The sequence below is a fragment of the Juglans microcarpa x Juglans regia genome, chromosome 3D (assembly GCF_004785595.1).
Source record: "Juglans microcarpa x Juglans regia isolate MS1-56 chromosome 3D, Jm3101_v1.0, whole genome shotgun sequence".
Classification (NCBI taxonomy): domain Eukaryota; kingdom Viridiplantae; phylum Streptophyta; class Magnoliopsida; order Fagales; family Juglandaceae; genus Juglans; species Juglans microcarpa x Juglans regia.
Window position 1 is genome coordinate 28,044,081 of NC_054598.1, and position 10,451 is coordinate 28,054,531.

The 10,451-nt window shown below is 35.9% G+C and overlaps 1 protein-coding gene across 1 annotated transcript; it reads right to left on the reverse strand.

The window, feature by feature from the left end:
• Positions 1 to 1,078: 1,078 nt before the first annotated feature.
• Positions 1,079 to 10,136, reverse strand: LOC121253925 (the record flags this gene model as incomplete). The annotated part of the gene is made up of 7 exons (XM_041153846.1): positions 1,079 to 1,453; positions 3,480 to 3,621; positions 4,665 to 4,847; positions 4,946 to 5,062; positions 5,277 to 5,399; positions 5,494 to 5,735; positions 9,758 to 10,136. Coding segments are annotated over 7 exons (1,368 nt in total), but the record flags the coding sequence as incomplete, so codon positions are not given.
• Positions 10,137 to 10,451: the final 315 nt, after the last annotated feature.

Below are 10,451 nucleotides of genomic sequence, written 5' to 3' on the forward strand. Positions count from 1 at the left end.
GGTTGGAGAGGATCGCACGTCAGCTCATTATGTATGCTAGGTGTGGCTTAACTCCCTCATTTCGAAAGTGAGCAGCTTTGAGGTAAGCTAGACAAACAATCCAACCATTTTCTCCCAGTAAATGGAGGTATCTTTAGCTCATTGAAAACCATGACCGCCTCAACATCTGCGATGAAAAAAATATGTCGGGATGCTCTTTTACTCGAACCCGCAAATACTGAACATAGACCCATTTGGCATGCACGAAACCAAAGCTATCCACAACCAGGTTATATCTGATGCCATTAGTCTCTCTTCACAAGTAACAAAATTAAGCACAGAACATGTCAGGGTGTAGGAAATCAAGATTGAAGTGTTTGATGCGCCGCAGGGGGGATTCTTCTGGGAGTTACGTCGGCATTGATCGCTGCTCAACCACCAGCCCTCTAAATGGAGAGGCAAAAGCTGCTCAACTGGCTGCTTCTAGCACTTGTAATCTAAACCAGAAAGCAGTAATTCTAGAGAAAGCAACCATTCACGAATCACGACCGCAGTCGGCCGAAGATGAACTCACAAGCACTAAGTACCCACACAACCAGATCGCACATAAGCACAATGTCAAGGGAAAGGAGAAAATAAATTATAACCTCACACAGAAATAATTGGAATACAGTTCTTTTACTAATTGCATGCAAATGTCTGTTCATATATACTTCAATTAGATAAATGCTAGTATTTGTTGTCAATGTAGCACATTACTTCCATCCAAGCACTAAACCTTCAAAGTATGCTAGCATATGTTTCTGAACAGTTGCAATCAACATCAATTTCCTTCTTCAGATATGAGTATGATAAAGATCATAGAAATCAAATCAGTTCATTTTAAGCCCTGACCAAGTTCACATGCATGCATATGAACTTTTCCAACTCTATGATCTGATAAAGTTGGAGGTTCGATTTATGGTACTACCAATGACATTTTCCACACATGGAACTAAACATTTATAGCAGTGTGCTTTGCATAATAAGCGGCTCGTATCAACAAAGCCACATCCTAACAGCCCAATACTCCCATTTTCATCGAAGGGAAGCAGGGATGAAAAATAATATTGAGATTAGTTTTCTACTCATACAGAGAGTATAAACGTGTACTTTTACATTTGTATACATTGAGGCTAAAAGTTTTCAGGCCTCCAGCAGGTATTGAAAATTGGAATGCCATATGAATGACATAATTACGAGAAAACCTATAGAACACATTTTTAAGGGAATGGTATGAGTAGATTAATATGTTACAAGTGATTAGGCTTCTTTAGATGACCAGGAACATCTTTTCTTGAACCGACAATGACTGGAGAGGCAGAAAGAAAATTTTTCTTATCTGAAATATATAGTTGATCACCATTCTCACTTCTTTCTTCATCACTGGATTTTCTGGGTGAAGACCCAAACATCTGGACAGTTAAGCTCCCACCTACATAGAGGCAAAATTAATAAACGTAGAATATGGTTCATCAAACAAGGGTGAACAATTTTACTCGGCAAATAAGTTGCATTCTCATGTTCAAAATATTGGGAGAAATGTTAAAGCATTACTCCAGGTTAATGGGTTGAAGGGTAGAAGCCAACTGGATCCCACTGGAATTACACCCTGAACCGGGGTTCAAGTCTTCCGAGGACCTAAAATGCTAAATCTCAGAAAGGAAGGGGTGTTTAATTGGGCAAATCAAGAGTAGAATTCATCCTATGTCGTACTGCACTGTGCTATAACAAGACAACTTTAGTAGAAACTGTTGGAAAGAAAAAGAAAAAGAAAACAAAAGCAAAGGCAATGGTTTGAATTTATTTGAGTCTAATAATGAAAACAAATAATGCACTTTTTTTCAGGTTTAAAGCCAACTTAATGTCTGATTAGGATATATGTAATATCATCCGAGATGTTCCTAGACACAAAGCACTTTGCCCAAGGTGAGTTGCCTGTGTTGAGGTATAAGGCTTGGAGCTAAGGAAACAAGAAGGAAAAGAAGGTATAGCCTCAAAACTAAAAGAAGGTATAGGCTTTGAACTAGATACACAACTGTCTAGCGGGGCCCTGTACTAGATATACAACTTTTCTAACTTAACTGGGATCTGGAATACATCAAAAATGTTCCGTGACTTGACCAGATTGGGTGCCTACTACAAGAGCAGAGAGTTCAGCATTTGGAGAGGTTGGATATGATTGTATTTTATTCTTTTATCGTGAAGGAAAAGGCAGACTATGTAGATTAAGGCCTAGTTTGGTTTCACAAACCTTTCAAAACATCTTATCTCAACAACATCCAAACACAATTCAAACACAAATATTTTTCAATTTCAAATTTTCAAATTTTCAACTTTTTCATCTAATCATTTTATCTAATCATTACAACTTTCCCAAACTTCCAAACAAAACACAAAAAACAATTCAACTTTTTCAAATCCCAAATAAAAAATAATATTAAAAAATTATATTCTAACCCTCTTTTAACTATATCATTTTTTATTCAACTTTTTTTCTCTCTTGTCTCAAAACCCCATAAAAAATACATTATGTGAACTCAAATTGGGCTATATGAATTCCAATTCAATTCATAGAATGCCAAAAGGGAGATATGGGTAGAGAAAGTTCCAAGTCAGCTGCAATCTTCTTAAGATGGAAGAGTTTAGCAAAAGAGGCATACTATGAGGAAGCTCATGCTTTGAGAAATAGTACCAACCTTTGTTAGGAATCATTTAAAATGAGAGGAACAGTTACTCAAATTGCATGAGTTTTGCAAACGTTTTGGGCCAGGAGGAGCCAGAATTTTAGATGTATGATTGAACTTCGAGGTCGTATCGCAGCATCACCTTTCATTTTTTTCCCTCTCATTTTATTGGTGTTACATGGGTAAGAACTTTATTTCCCTTCTTTTATTACTTTTAACACGCATTTCTTATTCTTCACCCTTTACTGAAACGGTTCGCCCTTGGCAGCACCTTTCAGTTTAGTTTTCTAATTCAAAAGTTGAATGACCACAAAAACTAGGTGAGAGGATCAAGTCTCAGTATACCATTATATTAGTGAAGCCTAAGCATTTATCTGAAAAGGCACCAAATGTTTAGAATTATTGAATCTCTTTTAATAATACTTTCATAATCTTAGTGATATCAGAATCTCGAAAACATATTCTACGTCATTCAGATGAAACCACACCATTCTTTGGGCTTTGTTTGTGCATATGAGTACGGAGAACTAAATATAGATGCCGTCTCTGAAACTACTAGTAATTCTATCTAGCATGAAGAATATTGGAATTCTAGAGAGAGAGAAAGATCAGGAAGAGCAGAGCAACATATGTGAAAATGTCTGCAATGTTCTGTTTCTTTTATGGACTTTTATGCTCTAAAAGAACAATGTAACCAAAACCTCTCTTTGGTCAAGTTTAGTAGTTCTGGAGATGCAACCCGACATCTAATGATTAGCAGAACATAGAAGTTACCTAGCACAAAAGCAGCACCAATCCAACCAGCAGGACCCCACCTTTCACCAAGTAGAAACCATGCAAACCCAGCACCCCAGACAGGCTCCAAACCATAAATTATTGCAGTTTCGGTAGCTGATACTTCACGCATTGCAGCCACCTGTTCAATTAGCCAATTTTACAAAGAAGGCATCATTAGAAGATAAAATATTGCATACAAAGACTCAAAAGTTTTTCACTAAGTGTCCTGCTCTGTAGTGAAATCTTAGGATTCACCATTTTAGCACTAAACTTTTTTTTTTTTTTTTATTGGCATCAGTGTTTGGAACAGCATCCCAACTAATCCCGAGGGTGCCCAAGCCCTCGGCAAGAAGTTTCCCGCAATCAGCACTAAACATTTTCAAGTATTTTAAATATTTTTGTTGTAGCCAGTTTGAAAATTGGGTATGAATTCCCGAATTTTGTCAAAATTGCAGAATGAAACATTGTAAAATAAGTGATTCTTTTAACCTCTTGCAATATTAGTAAAGGTCAAACAATCACGTTAACTGAAAGGAGATTTATAGTACCAATAGCAAGAGCTTGGGTGATTTGTTTTTGATAATATATTAACATAATGAAAGATTACGAAGAAATATGGCTGACACAGCCAGGAACAAAAAAAACTTAGGGTATCTTGCTACAAATAATCATGAATGATAGCAGTCATTGCAAGAACTAGAGCCTAATCCATGATCTAGAGTGCATTTTATGTGTTGTCAATCACTGGGCAAGAAAAATAGTAGGACCTGCTAAAAATTACATTGTAACAGGAAATTAGAGAGTACTTTTAGCTCATCTAGTGATTTATGGGTAAAAAAAAAAAAAAAAAATTGAAGGTACAGCTTCAAAAAGAGTTCATAGATGCTTTATAAATAACAACACAACTGAATGACATGATTCAAAATGAATGCACCATACGCAGATGGGAAGGGCTAAGTTAATACGTGTTTATTCATTTAAATGAACAAGATGCTTATCAGTAAACAGACATTGCCTACATAGAATGGCATGGCTGTTGCCATTCCAAATATAAGAGCTTTATGCAGTAAAATTTCATAATTGTACAGCGTTAAATCAGGGAAGCTCAATTTGGAAATACAAGAAAGAAACTTCGATGTTTAATATTTCATCATCATCGAGGTAGCAGACTAGGAAGTGTACCTCTACCCATAAGCATAACCCAGTTGAAAAAACACCTGTGTAAACTGCAGGTATCCATGGAAATGTAACCATCCAATTCCAAAGCATTGCCCATGTCCATGATGATGGCCTGCATTCTTGGATGCCACCAAAGCATCCTCCAAGAACATACCATAATGTCGATGATAGAGCAACAATAAATACCTGAATGGAAAAACTCGAACTATTCAAACCATGCATGAAGAAGACTAAAAAGCTTTTTTCCTTTTGTCACTATATACACATTAGGGTATTAAGCTTACCTCATATCCAATAAGAGCTAAAAATTTCTCTTTCTTTGTGTTTCTTGAAATATGTTCGGTCCTTAGCATATGGACACCAAAGAAAACCGCACTTAAGAAGTTGAACAGATCACCCACCTGAAATAGTTTGGTAAGAGAAACAATATTAAGGATACATAACGAGAAACAATATTAAGGATACATAACATTCGCAGTATGAAAAGAGAAATAGTTTGGTAGTCGAAGAGACACTCATGAATTAAGATTCTTTGCCTCATGACTTCATGACCAAGTGCGTCACAATCGCAGTATGAAAACAGAAACAGTTGATAATGATTAAGACAAGACTTACAGATGGAGGTGATCCGCTGGATTCCAGCATTGCAACACCTAAGATGGACATGAGAGCTCCAAACCAGGTAAGGGCAGGAACTTTTGCTCCCAACATACCATCAAGCAAGGGAACCAAAATAACCTGACAAATTCATCAAAAAAGACTGTACTTTCAAGTACTCTTATAAAGCAAGAACTTTCCTTAATATACGGGGAGAAAAAGTTAAGATTGATACAGTGAACATAGATAGAAACGACGCACGCCCAGAATCAGATGTTAGCAAGCCTAGGGCCTGCATCAGGTACCCCAGACTGACCCAGAAACCCAACTCTATCCCTGCATTACGGGTGCAAACATCACCCCTTGCTCGCAATACCAATGGGATGAATGGGATGGCAGACATCATAAATCGCACGGCCGTGAAAGCTGCTGGGTCCATAATTGCTTCAACCTCTTTCACAACTGGGATGTTACTAGCTACAACATAAAAGAACTACAATTAAAAAAATCTGTTACAATTAGTTTTCAATGCTAGTAATAAATGAATCATTTATGATGCAGAGGTGATGGATACAAATTTACTTGAGATTGTCAAATGGAGAATGGTGATGGTACCTTTATTAGTTATGATTATGTAAACAACTACAAAGCATGTACACACTTGCGCGTGCACACACACATGTACGCGGGGGGGGGGGGGGGGAGAGAGAGAGAGAGAGAGACAGGGTGTTTTGGTTGTTTGCAATAATAATTCATTCACTTATATGCCTAGTCCATAGCTCATAAGTATAACCTATTAAGTAAAGTAGTTGAAGCTACTCAGGCAAATGAAGACCAAAGTGGAGAAGCATTAGTAGCTAGTTTTTTCTTTCACGGGTAGAATTTTGGAAAATTAATTCTTTCTAAATGACTAGGTTACTGACAGCTTTTTACAATTTGAGACGGCCATTGGGAGAATACACATTATTAATCCCTGAATTCAAGCATACCTACATGACCTATTCCAATGGTTAAGACCCCTAAGATGTGGTTTCCCTTTCATCTATTTCCATCTCTCCAGATTTTCTCTTCTCGAAGTTCTCCCATTCTTGGTCACTGTTTCACAAGTGTCTTCAAAGTCAGGAGCCATAAGGTCTTTCAATGTAAAGCATAAGATAACCAAAGGGGATCATATACATACATAAAATACAGGAGTTTTGCAGCAATATAATCCAAGAGTAGTAAGTGAATGATGAGTTACAGAGTCAAAGGTGAATCCCTGTTCCATGAAAATTTGGATGACTTTCCTAGAGTATAAATTATTGATTTAAATATCCTGCATATTATATATAATTTTTATAGGTAAATGTAACTTTATTAATGAGAATGAAATAGGTGTTGCCCAAGTACACAAGGAGTACACAAAAGAAAGCACCTCCTTACATTCTATGAACCAGACAAAAAAACAGAAAATCAAGAGCACTAGTTCCATCGCGCACAATAGCAGAAAACCAAAGCAATAAAGTGTGCATAAAATGACTTTGAAGATCCTCCAAAGTGCACTCCCTATCTTCAAAGCATCTATCATTCCTTTCTAGCCAAATACACCACATAAGACAAATGGAAATATGTATATATATATATGTAATAAGCATACATATGTAATAAGCATAAATCCTGCATATTATATACGCGCGCGCACGCGCACACACACATATAGTTACCCTACATGTAACTGTCAAAATCTTTTCCTTGAAAAGGAGAAGAGAAAAATAAAATTTGCAGCTTTTATCCATTTTACCTTGCCAACCCCGATGTCCTAATACAAATTGATCACTAAAAAGAGAGCATCCCACACATTTTTGAGCTGTAACATGTAGCCCATTTACCTGTATCAGTCTCTTAGTCAACTCAGTCATCTCATCCAATTTTCTTTTATATATAAGTGATTATCTTATCCAAATGATCGTGTTTCCGCTATTAATTTCTAGTTGGTAGTGATTTCCCATGCAATAGTAGAACTCCAGATCAGAAACACCTGAACTCTGGGAATTTACCACCATCCTAAGTTTTATGTGCGACACAATGTTCATTTTACACTCAATGGTTTTAACGAATGACTTGGAGGAGGCACATGTCAGAGAGAGAGAGAGAGAGAGAGGTTTTGACTTTCTCCTGCATGTTTGGCTAACTAATGGAACACTTAAAAGCAATTAAGTCCTTCATCAATCTCATTAAAAGTCTCTTCTTTTCCATTTCCACAATCACAGAACCTCTACCCTTAACGACGACTGGTAGATGCTCCAGTATTTTACATCCTTTCATCAACAAGACCAGTCACCCCACCTCATTTCTTTTAGGAAAATGCTAGTATGCCCCATGAGTTTGCCTCCTCATTTTGACCGCTCATATATTTAAATTTTTTTATTTTATTTATTTATTTATTTATTTATTTATTGCTTAATGGTTAAGGAAGTGACTTTTAGTATATTGGTGTATTTTTTTTTATTTGTTAAAAATATTTAAAGATGTTTAAAAAATATGAAAAATAAAAGAAAAATAAAATAAAATGTGGAATTTTTACTAGTGGGCACGCCCAACGGTCAAAGCTGGGCGGCACACTAGCACCACTCTTTTTTTATAGGTCAGTCACCTGTCACCACACCTCATCCGATTCCTTTTTCATTCGACAGCCTAAATTTTTTTATCTCAAGTCTACAGGATCTTTGATGATAGGATTCCAGAAGATGGCCACCCCATCATCTTACCGCAACAAAAGTAAGAATGAAGATTCGTAAAAGGCTTTGATCCTGCCCCTTGATACAACAAGCAACATCTAATATTCTAGCAGCATAGAAGGTAAAAATTTGTGAAAAGTTTCCTTCATTTAACAACGATAATCAGATTAAAAAATAAAAAATGGCATGATCGATTGATTTCTTCCATAAGAAAAACAGACATTCTTGTCTGTGCATTGCAAATGATGCAAGTACGGGCTACTAAACTCTAAATTTTGGGTTTAAAAAAGACCCAAAAATTTTATCTTTCATATTTTTGCATAGGGCAAACTCTAATAAGATAACTTCGTCCCCCCCCCCCCCCTCCCCCCAAAAAAAAAAAAAAAATTTGCCTTCCTGTCTCGGCACCTGCATGAGGTCACCAACTAAATATCATGGACTCATCATAGCTATTTACTTGTTATATGTGGTGCTCATTAGAAAGCACAAACTAAATATCATGGAATTACCATAAATATTTATATTTCAACTCTGGTACTCATCTATATCTATATGCTATCTAATTTTCAAAGAATAAAACCTTGCTCTTAAGAGTCCATGTCATCAATTATCTGAATATAATATAATTAAATAAAAAGCATTCTACAAACCACATCATTCACTCTTCATTTGTGTTATTATATATAGTATATATCATTAAGTTGAACTTATAAATAAAAACAATAATATATCAAATTAAATTATAAACTTTTATTTAAAATTAGTGGTATTTTATTTTTCTTGAGTACGTGCTTTTTTGTTTTCTCAACTTATGCCCTTTAAAGGCACACTATATAAATATTTTTTGTCTTTCTCTTCCCTCAAAGAAAGTTTGTGAGGTTTATTATCACTATAGAATCAAGGGGGATTATGGGGATAAAAGATGAATATGCTCAACCAAAATTTTAAAAATCAAAATCCTAACATGAACACCCTTTTAAAAATTATATTTATGTATAATGTACTTCAAGTACTAACTTAGGTATATATTCCTGCAGAAAATGAAGGTTTACGACCAGTTACTATTAATGTTTGCCACAGTTGGATGTTATCCATACAACTATTAAGCTTTCACACCATATGGGTTCTATAGTTGCACCTGTCACCCGAACACATTTCCTTACTGATTATGAATTTCCCTCTATTAAGAAACTCGACTTTAAGATAAAAAAGACACCGTCTTGCCTCCAATTTCAGCTTTGCACTACTCCTATATTATATAACAAAAGTTCTTCATACCTCTTATCAGTCAATAAAATGCTGGACGTTGAGGTATAACTACTATTTTAAGTATTTTTGGGACCAACCATTTTAATTGAACTGAGACAGAAGGAAAAGATCTTTATTCTATATAAAATAAGAAAGATAAATAATATTTACAATTTTAGAAACTACTAAGTATCGGGCACTCTGAAAAAAAAAAAAAAAAATATGATATTATCATACAAGTTTTTCATAAAAAAAGTGCATCCTATTATAAAAAAGTGAAAAATTAATTTTATTACTATTATTATTTTTTTTTTTTTGTTTGGCACTTTTTTACAAAAATTGGCGCAAAACTTATGAATCTTGAGACTTGTCTCTAAATTCTCTTTTTTAATACGGAAGAGGCGGGAATCGGGATTTGCGCAGAGGACCTAACATTCCTCAAACAAGAAAGGAAATAGAGGAAAATCGCTTCCGAATATAATAAAATTTTCTCGGCGACCAAACAGATGCCAAGCAACTGAAAAGCTTGCTTACCGTAGACAATAGTGATGACATTGAGCAAAATAACGCTTCTAACTTTCTTGGAAGCGAACAATGTTCTTCGCCATGATGATCGCCTTCCAAAAAAGGACTTGAAAGTCAGGGCTGGTCTCCCTAGGGATCGAGTATCCGACTCAACCAACAACGTGTTTGGCTGCAAAGTCGAATGATCCGAATCAACGGTCTGTTTTAGTCCTTGATTGGCTGCAGAAGCAATATGAGGAGGACTATTACAAGAAGGAGAGTCGTTCACAAGAAGGTAGTGAGACGTGGTCTTTTTGATGAACCGGCGCGGAAGGACAAGAAAATAGAGGGATTGCGTTGAGAAGAGCAGAAATAAACGGTGGAATCGGTCGTTCTGGTCACTGGCCAATTACACGGTGACGGTGAAGCCATGGACACCGAGCAGAGAGCTCTGTGTCTCTGGCCTCTGGTCTCTTGACACTGGGTTCTCTCCGTAAAACCGTCCTGAATGACGGAAATGCCCTTGGAGGTTTGTAGCATCTAGATTACAGTGATTAATTTGGCACCATTTTAACTGGCATTGAGCTAAATGAGTACTTGCATAGAATTTGGTCGCAAAGTAAGGATTATTTAGGTTACCAAGTGACTCGTCTCTTATATTTATTATAATTTTTTAAAATTTTTATATAAAATATAATAAATAATATTAATTTTTTTAAATTTT